Source organism: Heterodontus francisci, chromosome 1 (genome assembly GCF_036365525.1).
Source record: "Heterodontus francisci isolate sHetFra1 chromosome 1, sHetFra1.hap1, whole genome shotgun sequence".
Lineage (NCBI taxonomy): Eukaryota > Metazoa > Chordata > Chondrichthyes > Heterodontiformes > Heterodontidae > Heterodontus > Heterodontus francisci.
The window spans coordinates 254,943,923-254,956,741 of NC_090371.1; the positions used below are offsets into that span (position 1 = coordinate 254,943,923).

A 12,819-nucleotide genomic window follows, 5' to 3' on the forward strand; every position below is an offset into this window, starting at 1 on the left:
AAATGCCGCTTGAGTAATGATGGGTTTCAGGATGATTGTGAGTCTATAAAGACTAAAGGTAATGCTGTTAATACTGTGTGGCGATCCCTGATTTAGCTGCTTTTTACTGAGTTGCAGCTTTTAAAGCTTCCTTTTTATTTTTGGTACGTTCATCTGTCATTTCTTTCTATGCTGCCCGGTGCACAGCTGTTAGCTTACTGAGACAGGCCTGTTTGCTTGTGGCACGCAGGGAACAAGAGATCCAGTGTTTTTGACTGGTGCTACTTTCCCACCGGGCTATCCCATTTATGAGGAAACACGGGTGAAGTTAACGGTCTATGATGTCAAGGAGAAATCCCAAGAAACCGTGAGTATTTAACTCTTTTAGTGAAACACATCTTCTAGATACATAAAAATGTAAAGCATAAAAATTTCAAACCTTTCTTTAAAGTAGCCAAGGAGAATATTAATTTACATTTACTCAACTGGCAGTTGAGTTAAACGGATTACAGTATATCTGGCACAGCACATCAGATAGGAGACAGTCCATGTTTAGCCTCAGTGGTGTTCCTTTGTATTTAATATTGTGCAGCTGCCTTGTTGAGCAGTAATAATTGAATCACGCAAACATATGGAAAGCACTAATGTTCTCCAGTCAGGAAAAAGCATTGTATCAGTCTGAAAATGACCAAATTTCAGTGCAGATTTGTCCACACCCTCCTCTTCATTCCAAAAGAGACTAATTTCATGGACTCTGAGATTCCAATTTACAGCTTGTGACATTGTCACAAAAATATCGTGATGCTTATGCTGTCATTGTATTCCCTTCTTGTTGGAAAGCCTCATAATATTTTTGTGCTATTTGTAAACGTAAGAGTATAGCAATATTAAAGGAAAGTTTCCCTGTGATTCATTTTCATTACATCAAAGTAAAAGAATTGTGTACCTATTGTGCTGCAGATTCAAAAGAAAATGTTAAACTCAAGAGCTTTATGGAAGTGGATGAACAGCCAGTTTGTTATCATGTAAAGCCTGAATTTGGGGAGTCATAGAGAGATACAGCACTGAAACAGGCCCTTTGGCCCACCGAGTCTGTACTGACCATCAACTACCCATTTATACTAATCCTACATTAATCCCATATTCCTTACATCATCCCCACCTTCCCTCAATTCTCCTACCACCTACCTACACTAGGGGCAATTTGCAATGACCAATTTCTCTATCAACCTGCAAGTTTTTGGCTGTGGGAGGAAACCGGAGCACCCCGCGGAAACCCACACGGTCACAGGGAGAACTTGCAAACTCCGCACAGGCCATACCCAGAACCGAACCCGGGCTGCTGGAGCTGTGAGGCTGCGGTGCTAACCACTGCTCCACTGTACCGCCCAAAATGGTCTGGGTTTCATTTCTGTAGACCTGGCCCTTTTAAAACTAGTTCTAAGGGTATGAATAAAAGGATGCTGGTGTGGTGCCATCAAGTTTCCACATAGTTACCTGTGATCACTCAAATACATGAAGTTTGGGGAGGTCAACGGCTCACTCAGATCAGCCCTTTACACTGTCATCATAATTTTGAAACCTATTAACTCTGGGTGCAAACCAGTATGAGGTTCATTCTTCAGCATTCTGCTTGTTAAATTATTAAATTATGAACAATCTTGAATTAAAAGAGTATGCTTACTGTGTGAACTGTTCTATTCCGAAAATTAAATATTAGCATCACTATTTTACCTTTATGTTGAGTACCTACGAAAGCAGACAATATATTTGTTTTGCAAAGTAGATTTCAGCTCATTTGATAACTCAAATGTCACTACCCCAGAAGCTACATCATGTGAAATTCATACAAACAGACAAACATGTTGGGCAGGAAAGATCAACTGGTCCATCTCAGGCTCTGTTGGTTTCCAGCCCATGATTTTAAAGGAAATAGGTGAGGAAAGCAGGTGCTTCAGCCATAATTTTTCAAAGCTCTCTTGATTCAGGAAATGTCCCTTTAGATTGTAAAATTGCAAATATATCTCCATTATTTAAGAAAGGTGCGAGAGTGAAATCAGGAAATTATAGACCTGTTAGTCTAACACCTATCATGGGAAAGTTGTTGGAATCTATAATTAAGGACAGAGCGACTGAGCACTTAGAGAAATTTAACCTAATTATAGAGAGCCAACATGGATTTGTAAAGGGTAGGTAATGCCTAACGAACCTAATTGCATTTTTTGAGGAAGTAACTAAAGTCGTGGACAGGGGAATGTCTATGGATATTGTTATTTGGACTTCCAGAAGGCATTTGATACAGTTGAACTTAAGAGACTGTTAGCTAAAATTAAAGCTCATGGAATTGAAGGCATATTATTGACCTGGTTAGGTAGTAGAAGGCAGAGAGCAGGGATAATGGGTATGTATTGGAATTGGAAGGAAGTGATTAGTGATGTCCCTCAAGGATCTGTGCTAGGGCCTCAACTATTCACTATATTTATTAATGACTTAGATTACACAATAGAGAGCCATATATCCAAGTTTGCCGATGACACAAAAATTGGTGGTATAGTAAACAGTGAGGTCATCCATTTTGGACCAAAAATGGATCGAGCGGAATATTATTTAAGTGGTGGAAAGCTAGGAACATTGAAGATACATGTACGCAGATCGCAAAAATGTAGTACTCTGGTACAAAGAAAATCCAAAAGGTGAATGGAAGGTTAGCCTTTATAATCTAGAAGGCTAGAATATAAAGGGGAGGAAGTTTTGCTATAGCTTTATGAAGTTCTGGTTAGACCACATCTGGAGTACTGTGTACAGTTCTGGGCACCACACCTTAGAAAGGAGAATTAGGGATTAGAAGGAGTGAAGCCCAAATTCACCATTGTTACCATGGCTCCAAGGGTTAGATTGTGAACAAAGTTTTCATAAACTAAGCTTGCATTCCCTGGAATGTAGAGGTTAAAGGGTGATTTAAGTGAGGTTCAGGATTTTGAAAGGAATTGATAGGGTAGATAGAAAGGAGAGTCTAGAACAAGGAGACATAGCGCTGGATTTTATTCCGGTGATAGGGGTCTCTGTGGCGAGCTGGAAGGCAGGGGGAGAACCTGCCTCAGCCCTTTGTCGGACCCCCGTTGCAATTTTATAGCGGGCAGCCAATCAACTGCCCACCTTTGGGGATGCCGTCCCTTGAAGGGAAGAGCGCCTACCTCCAGAGCAGCTGGCCAATCTTTCCAGCAGTCGTGTTGAGTGTCCCTGATGACATCTTCCCTATTTAGCTGGTCAGATTGAAAGAAAAGGAAGAACTTATATTTATATTGCACCTTCCGCAACCTCAGAACGTCTCAAAGCTCTTTACAGTCAATGAAGTACAGCATTTCTCACAATACGCCTTCGAGCACCTTACCTGGTACTGAAGTCAAACTAATGGACCTATATTTAACCAGCTCTGCCTTATTACACTTTTAACAATTGTAACTATAATAACATCCATCCAGTCTGAAGGAACAGTCTCAAAATCTAGCAATCTATTAGAGTTATGGACAAGGGATATGCATAGGACATGTCCCATTACTTTAAGGGCCCATGGGTAGATAGCAGCTGGGCTGGGAGCCAGATCTATTTTAGTGCTCCTTAATCTGTCTAAGAAGTTATCCTCATCTATTTCAATATTAACAGTTTTAGTGTTAACAGCATATCTTGTTGCTGTTAATTAAGAATCGGCATCAACTGATGTAACTACTCATTTAATATCTCTCCCATACCCTGCGAGTCCCTTCAATCTATCCTGGAGAATCTTTCAATGGCCAAAAGCTTTTCCAATTACTACCACAATTGTCCACTATCCACCTTTCCATTAACTTTTTAGCTGCTTGAAAAGCAACTTTCCTTAGTTTCTTTTAATTGTGCCCAGTACTTGTCTTTGTTTTCCCTGGAATTATCTACTTTTACTCTATGAACACCTTTCTGTTTCAGTCTTATTTGGCTTTGTACGTGATCAGCTAGCCTACTTCTTTTCTCCATGACCTTAAAGCACTCTCCACGCCCCCTCCACCTTCACCTTCAACAACAAGGGAGAGGAACTCATGGAGATCTTTGCCACTATGATTGAGATCATCTGTTCACCTGCCTCGAACATAAGCTGCCTGCCCTTCCCCTTGCCCATCAGGACAAACTTCCTCCAAGGTTCCCTCCTGCACCAAGCCTGGAGCTTGAATCTTTCTCTAATCTCTCCTATCTCTAACTGGTATTCAGTTCTGAATACTGGCGAGAGTGATGATGAATACTGGTGAGAGATCTGGGAAGTACAGCCAGAGAAAAGTCCATGGTACCATGGGTGGCTCAGCTGTACAAGGGCAGGAGGAAGAGTGGGAAAGCAATAGTGATAGGGGATTCTACAGTTAGGAGAACAGATAGGCGTTTCTGTGGCTGCAGATGTGACTCTAGGATGGTATGTTGCCTCCCTGGTGCCAGGGCCAAGGATGTCACTGAGCAGCTGCAGAGCACTCTGACGGGGAGGGTGAACAGCCAGGGGTCGAGTTCCATATTGGTACCAATGACAGAAGTAGAAAGAGGGATGAGGTTCTGCAGGCAGATTTTAGGGAGCTAGGCAGGAGACCAGCATGCAGGACCTCATCCCTCTTTCTGCTTCTGTCGTTGGTACCAATATGGAGCTGAATCTCTGAATTACTCCTGGTGCCATGCGCTAGGAAGTACAGGAATAGAAGAATAGAGCAGATGAATGCGTGGCTGGAGAGACGGTGCAGTAAGAAGGACTTTAGACTCTTGGGACATTGGGAGCATTTCTGGGGGGTTGTTGGGCCCTGTACAGACTGGATGGGTTGCACCTCAACAGGATCGGGACCAATGTCCATGTGGGGTGGTTTGCTAGTGCTGTTGGGGAGGATTTAAACTAACTTGGCAGGGGATGGGAACCAAGATGTACATAGAACATAGAACATAGAACAGTACAGCACAGTACAGGCCCTTCGGCCCACGATGTTGTGCCGAACCTTTAACCTACTCTAAGATCAAACTAACTACCTACCCTTCATTCTACTATCATCCATGTACCTATCCAAGAGTCGCTTAAATGCCCCAAATGTATCTGCTTCTACTACCACTGCTGGCAGCGCATTCCACGCACCCACCACTCTCTGTGTAAAGAACCTACCTCTGACATCTCCCCGAAACCTTCCTCCAATCACCTTAAAATTATGCCCCCTGGTTATAGCCCTTTCCACCCTGGGAAAAAGTCTCTGACTATCCACTCTATCTATGCCTCTCATCATCTTGTACCCCTCTATCAAGTCACCTCTCATCCTTCTTCGCTCCAATGAGAAAAGTCCTAGCTCCCTCAATCTTTCTTCGTAGGACATGCCCTCCAGTCCAGGCAGCATCCTGGTAAATCTCCTCTGCACCCTCTCTAAAGCTTCCACCTCCTTCCTATAATGAGGCGACCAGAACTGAACACAATATTCCAAGTGTGGTCGAACCAGGACCTTATAGAGCTGCAGCATAACCTCGCGGCTCTTAAACTCAATCCCCCTGTTAATGAAAGCCAACACACCATACGCCTTCTTAACAACCCTATCAACTTGGGTGGCAACTTTGAGCGATCTATGGACATGGACCCCAAGATCCCTCTGTTCCTCCACACTACCAAGAATCCTGTCTTTAAGCCTGTATTCTGCATTCAAATTCGACCTTCCAAAATGAATCACTTCACACTTTTCCAGGTTGAACTCCATCTGCCACTTCTCAGCCCAGCTCTGCATCCTGTCAATGTCCCGTTGCAACCTACAACAGCTTTCCACACTATCCACAACTCCAGCAACCTTCGTGTCATCGGCAAACTTGCTAACCCAGCCTTCCAGATCCTTGTGGAATACCACTGGTCACCGAGCTCCATGCTGAATACTTTCCATCTACTCCCACCCTCTGTCTTCTATGGGCCAGCCAATTTTGTATCCAGACAGCCAACTTTCCCTGAATCCCATGCCTCCTTACTTTCTGAATGAGCCTACCATGGGGAACCTTATCAAACGCCTTGCTAAAATCCATATACACCACATCCACTGCTCTTCCTTCATCAACGTGTTTTGTCACATCTTCAAAGAATTCAATAAGGCTTGTGAGGCATGACCTGCCCCTCACAAAGCCATGCTGACTGTCTCTAATCAAACCATGCTTTTCCAAATAATCATAAAGCCTGTCTCTCAGAATCCTCTCCAATAATTTGCTGACTGGTCTATAATTCCCAGGGTTATCCCTATTCCCTTTCTTGAACAAGGGAACAACATTTGCCACCCTCCAATCATCCGGTACTACTCCAGTGGACAGTGAAGACACAAAGATCATCGCCAAAGGCGCAGCAATCTCTTCCCTCGCTTCCCGTAATATCCTTGGGTATATCCCGTCTGGCCCCGGGGACTTATCTGTCCTCATATCATTCAAAATTTCCAGCACATCCTCCCTCTTAACCTCAACCTGTTCGACCATATCAGCCTGATCCACGCTGTCCTCTCACTAGTGAATACTGAAGCAAAGTATTCATTTAGGACCTCCCCTACCTCCTCCGACTCCAGGCACAAGTTCTCTCCACTATCCCTGATCGGCCCTACCCTCACTCTGGCCATCCTCTTGTTCCTCACATAAGTGTAGAACGCCTTGGGATTTTCCTTAATCCTACCCGCCAAGACTTTTTCATGTCCCCTTCTAGCTCTCCTAAGTCCATTCTTCAGTTCCTTCCTGGCTACCTTGTAACCCTCTCGAGCCCTGTCTGATCCTTGCTTCCTCAACCTTAAGTAAGCTTCCTTCTTCCTCTTGAGTTGCTCTTCCACATCTCTTGTCATCCAAGGTTCCTTCACCCTGCCATCCCTTCCCTGCCTCATCGGGACAAACCTATCCAGCAGTCGCAGCAAGTGCTCCCTAAACAACCTCCACATTTCTTGCGTGCATTTCCCTGAGAACATCTGTTCCCAATTTATGCTCCCCAGTTCCTGCCTAATAGCATTGTAATTCCCCCTCCCCCAATTAAATATTTTCCCATCCCGTCTGCTCCTGTCCCTCTCCATGACTATAGTAAAGGTCAGGGAGTTGTGATCACTATCACCGAAATGCTCTCCCACCGAGAGATCTGCCACCTGGCCTGGTTCGTTGCCAAGCACCAAGTCCAACATAGCCTCCCTCTAGTCGGCCTATCTACATATTGAGTCAGGAAACCTTCCTGGACACACCTGACAAAAACTGCTCCATGCAAACTATTTGTAGTAAGGAGGTTCCAATCAATATTAGGGAAGTTGAAGTCACCCATGACAACAACCCTGTTACTTCTGCACCTTTCCAAAATCTGCCTCCCAATCTGTTCCTCCGTGTCTGTTGCTATTGGGGGGTCTATAGAAAATTCCCAATAAAGTGACTGCTCCTTTCCTGTTTCTGACTTCCACCCATAATGACTCAGTAGACAAACCCTCCTCGACGACCTCCCTTTCTGCAGCTGTGATACTATCCCTGATAAACAATACCACTCCCCCACCTCTTTTACCTCCCTCCCTATTCCTTTTGAAAAATCTAAACCCCGGAACATCCAACATCCATTCCTGCCCCTGTGATATCCACGTCTCTGTAATGGCCACAACATCGTAGCTCCAAGTACTGATCCATGCTCTAAGTTCATCACCCTTATTCCTGACACTTCTTGCATTAAAATAGACACACTTCAACCCATCATACTGGCTGCAACTTTGCCCTGTCAACTGTCTAACCTTCCTCACAGACTCTCTGCACTCGGTATCTGCCTGTTCAACAGCTACCCCATCCACTGATCCATGGCTCCGGTTCCCATCCCCCTGCCAAACTAGTTTAAACCCTCCTGAAGAGCTCTAGCAAACCTCCCGCCCAGGATATTGGTGCCCCTCCAGTTCAGATGCAACCCGTCCTTCTTGTACAGGTCCCACCTTCCCCAGAGGGTATCCCAATGATCCACATATCTGAATCCCTCCCTCCTACACCAGTTCTTTAGCCACGTGTTCAGCTGCACTCGCTCCCTGTTTCTAGCCTCACTAGCACATGGCACCGGTAATAATCCTGAGATTACTACTCTGCTCGTCCTGCCTTTCAGCTTCCAACCTAACTCCCGATATTCGCTTTTCAGGTCCTCATCCCTTTTCCTAGCTATGTCATTGGTACCGATATGTACCACGACCTCTGGCTGCTTCCCCTCCCCCTTAAGAATCCTGTGGACTCGATCCGAGACATCCCTGACCCTGGCACCTAGGAGGCAACATACCATCCGGGAGTCTCGTTCGCGACCACAGAATCTCCTGTCTGTTCCTCTAACCATTGAATCTCCTATCACTATCGCTCTCCTATTCTCCCCCCTTCCCTTCTGAGCCACTGAGCCAGGCTCAATGCCAGAGACCTGGCCACTGTGGCTTTTCTCTGGTAGGTCCCCCCCCCCCGCAACCGTATCCAAAACGGTATACATATTATTGAGGGGAACAGCCACAGGGGATCCCTGCACTGTGCGCCTATTCCCTTTCCCTCCCCTGACGGTCACCCAGTTACCTTTATCCTGTATCTTAGGTGTCACCACTTCCCTATAAATGCTCGCTATCACCCCCTCAGCATCCTGAATGATCTGAAGTTCATCCAGCTCCAGCTCCAGTTCCCTAACGCGGTCTGCGAGGAGCTGGAGTTGGGTGCACTTCTCACAGGTGAAGTCAGCAAGGACACAAGTGGTGACCCTCACCTCCCACATCCTGCAAGAGGAGCATGCAACTGCCCTAGCTTCCATCCCCTCCGCACTAAATTGACAACAGAGATTTAAAAAAAAGGAAAACCTTACCTTACCAAACCCTCCACACAAGAGTCCTTTTTTTTTGGTTAGAGGAGGAGGATGGGTGGGAGACACTACACGTGTAGTGTTTCGGGTTTTGCCACTGCCCGAATATATAGGTTTACTTACCCAGCAGTCCCCTAGTCCGTAGCATTAGGAAAGATGCACAAAGGATTGGGAGAGACAGATAGCACTAGAGTAAGAAATAGTAAGGTATTAGGTGGTGTCAGACTCAGAGGAAATACAGTAAGATCTGATTCAGGTTTACAGTGCAGGTACATAAATGCACAGAGCTTGGTAAATAAGCTTAGTGAGCTGCAGGCACAAATAGCCACATAGGAATATGCAGTCATGGGTGGCACAGTGGTGCAGTGGTTAGCACCGCAGCCTCACAGCTCCAGCAACCCGGGTTCAATTCTGGGTACTGCCTGTGCAGAGTTTGCAAGTTCTCCCTGTGAACCCCGTGGGTTTTCGCTGGGTGTACCGGTTTCCTCCCACTACCAAAGACTTAGATGAGGTTAGATTAGAGATACAGCACTGAAACAGGCCCTTCGGCCCACCGAGTCTGTGCCGAACATCAACCACCCATTTATACTAATCCTACACTAATCCCATATTCCTACCAAACATCCCCACCTGTCCCTATATTTCCCTACCACCTACCTATACTAGTGACAATTTATAATGGCCAATTTACCTATCAACCTGCAAGTCTTTTGGCTTGTGGGAGGAAACCGGAGCACCCGGAGAAAACCCACGCAGACACAGGGAGAACTTGCAAACTCCACACAGGCAGTACCCGGAATCGAACCCGGGTCCCTGGAGCTGTGAGGCTGCGGTGCTAACCACTGCGCCACTGTGCCGCCCAACTTGTAGGTTGATAGGTAAATTGGCCATTATAAGTTGCCCCTGGTATAAGTAGGTGGTAGGGGAATATAGGAAAGGTGGGGATGTGGTAAGAATATGGGATTAGTGTAGGGTTAGTATCAATGGGTGGTTGATGGTCGGCACAGACTCGGTGGGCCGAAGGGCCTGTTTCAGTGCTGTATCTCTAAATAAAATAAAATAAACAGAGATTTGGCTCAAAAAGAGGCAGACTGGGTACTAAATATCCCTGGATACACGGTGTTGAGTAAAGATAGAGAAGGAAAGAAAGGAGGAGGGGTGGCAGTATTGATTAAGGAGAATAATAGTGTTGGAAAGAGAAGATGTCCCGGAGCGGTCAGGCCAGAATCTATTTGGTTAGAGTTAATAAACAACAAAGGTGCCATTACACTATTGGTGCGTTCTGTAGGCCACCAACTAGTGGGAAAGATATCGAGGAGCAAATTTGCAGGGAATTACAGAGAGACACAAGGACTATAGAGTAGTAATTAAATTTAAATTTAAGGAGGAGATAGATTTTTAATTAGTAGGTTTGGAGAATGGGCAGGAAAGTGGAGTTGAGGCCGAGATGAGATCAGCCATGATCATATTGAATGGCGGAGCAGGCTTGAGGCACTGAATTGCGTACTCCTGCTCCTAGTTCTAATGTTTTTCTGATGTAATAATGGGGGGCTCTAGTAGTTCTAATATAAATTGGGAGAGTAATAGTGAGAGGGAGAAGAGTTTCTAAAGTATGTTCAGGAGAATTTTCTTGATCAGTACTTTTCCAATCCAACGAGAAAGAAGGCATTGCTGTATCTGGTTCCAAGGAATGAGGTGGGTCAAGTAGATCAAGTGTCAGAAGGGAACAGTGATAACAGTATCAAAAGGTTTAGATTAGCTACGGAGTGATATAGAGTTAAAAGGAGGTGGGCCAATTTCAGTGGGTTGAGAACAGACCTTTCCTGAGTAAATTGGAATGAAAGACTGGCAGGCAAAACAGTAGCAGAACAATGGGCTACCTCTAAAGAGGAGATGGTTTGGGTACAGTTGAGATACATTCCCACGAGGGGGAAAGGTAGGATAGCTAAAGCCAGAACGTGGATGACAAAACAGATAGACAGTAAGATGAAGCTGAAAAAGGGTGAGTATGACAGATGTCAGTTTGCTAATACAAGTGAGGGCCAGTGAAAAAGGAAATAAGAGACAGAGAGTATGAGAAGAGACTGGCAACTAACATAAAGGGGAATTCAAAAGTCTTCTATAGGCATATAAATAGTAAAAGGGTAGTAAGAGGAGGTGCGGGGCTGTTTAGGGACCAAAAAAGGGGATCTATGCATGGAGGCAGATTTTATGGATGAGGCACTTTCCATCTGTCTTTACCAAGGATGAAGATGCTGCCAAAGTCATAGTAAGGAGGAGTTAATTGAGACACTGGATGGGCTATCAATTGATAGAGAGGAGGTATTAGAAAGGCTGACTGTGCTTAAAATTGATAAATCACCAGGACCGGATGGGATGCATCTGAGGATGCAGAAGGAAGTAAGGGCAGAAATTACGGAGGTATTGGCCATAATCTTCCAATCCTCCTTAGATACAAGGGTGGTGCCAGAGAAATGAAGAACTGCAGATGTTACATGCTTGTTCAAAAAAGGGTGTAAGGATAAACCCAGCAACTACAGGCCAGTTAGTTTAACCTCAGTGGTGGGAAAGCTTTTAGAACTGATAATCCGGAACAAAATTAATAGCCACTTGGACAAGGGTGGATTAATTAAGGAAAACCAACAAAGATTTATTTAGGGCAAATTACGTTTAACTAATTTGATTGAGTAGTTTGATGAGGCAACAGAGAGGGTTGGTGAGTATAATGCAGTTGATGTGGTATATGTGGACTTCCAAAAGGTGTTTGATAAAGTGCCACATAATATGCTTGTCAGCAAAACTGAGGCCTATGGAATAAAAGGGATGTTGGCTGAGTGACAGGACAAAAGAGTAGTGGTAAACAGTTGTTTTACGGACATGAGGAATATACAGTGGGGTTCCCCAGGGGTTGGTATTAGGACCACTACTTTTCTTGATCTAAGACAATGATTCAGACTTGGGTGTACAGGGCACAATTTTATAATTTGCAGATGACACAAAACTTGGAAGCTTTGTGAAATGTGAGGAGGAATGTGATAGATTTCATGAGGACATAGACAGGCTGGCATGGCCGATGGAATTTAATGCCGACAAATGTGAAGTGATACATTATGGTAGGAAGAATGAGAAGAGGCATTATGAACTAAAGGGTACCATTCTAAAGTGAGTGGAGGAACAGAGACCTGGGGGTATACGTGCACAAATCGTTGAAGGTGGCAGGGCAGGTTGAGAAAAAGGTTAATAAGGCATATGCAAGCATATGCCCCATTTCCAACCTCCCTCTTGTCTCCAAAGTCCTTGAATGTGTTGTGGCCTCCCTAATTTGTCAAAGCCACAAATTACATCCTGTCATCCTTTTCTATTGTGTGTTGCTCTTTATAAATCGAGGCATGGGGTACAAAAGCAAGGAAGTTATGATGAACCTTTATAAAACACTGGTTCGTCTTCAACTGTTGAATTGTGGGCACCATACTTTAGGAAGGATGTGAAAGCTTTAGATAGGGTGCAGAAAAGATTTAGGAATGAGGGACTTCTGTAACGAGAATAAATTGGAGAAGCTGGGGTTGTTCTCTTTAGAGAAGAGAAGGTTGACAGGAGATTTGATCGCGGTGTTCAAAATCACAAGGGGTCCAGACAGAGTAGATTGAGAGAAACTGTTCCCTTTGACAGTTGGGTTGAGAACCAGAGAACACAGATTTAAGGTGATGGGCAAAAGAACCAAAGACGACTGAGAAAATATTTTTTTACGCGGCGACTGGTTAGGATCTGGAATACATGGTCTGAGAGGGTGGTGGAGGCAGATTCAATTGTGGCTTTCGAAAGGGAATTGAATAGGCACCTGAAGACGAAAAATTTGCAGGATTACTGGGAAAGGGCAGGGTAGTGAGACTGGCTAAATTGCTCTTGCAAAGAGCCAGTGTGGTCTCAATGGGCTGAATGGCATCCTTCTGTGCTGTAACCATTCAATGACTCGATCTCCCCTCATGCCCTCTATAAGATCATCTTGTCCA

At 44.7% G+C, this 12,819-nt stretch overlaps 1 protein-coding gene across 15 annotated transcripts in view; it reads left to right on the forward strand.

Annotated features, from left to right (window-relative positions):
• The window catches only part of inpp4b (inositol polyphosphate-4-phosphatase type II B), a 996,728-nt gene that overhangs the window by 486,258 nt on the left and 497,651 nt on the right, over positions 1–12,819 (forward strand). For 13 of the 15 annotated variants that reach the window (XM_068043111.1, XM_068043134.1, XM_068043119.1 and 10 more), the window contains one exon: positions 230–346. The exons of the other annotated variants lie outside the window; for them this stretch is intronic. In XM_068043111.1, the coding sequence (XP_067899212.1) occupies positions 230–346 (117 nt within the window). The remainder of the gene's footprint in view (positions 1–229; positions 347–12,819) is intronic. 15 annotated transcript variants of the gene reach the window in all.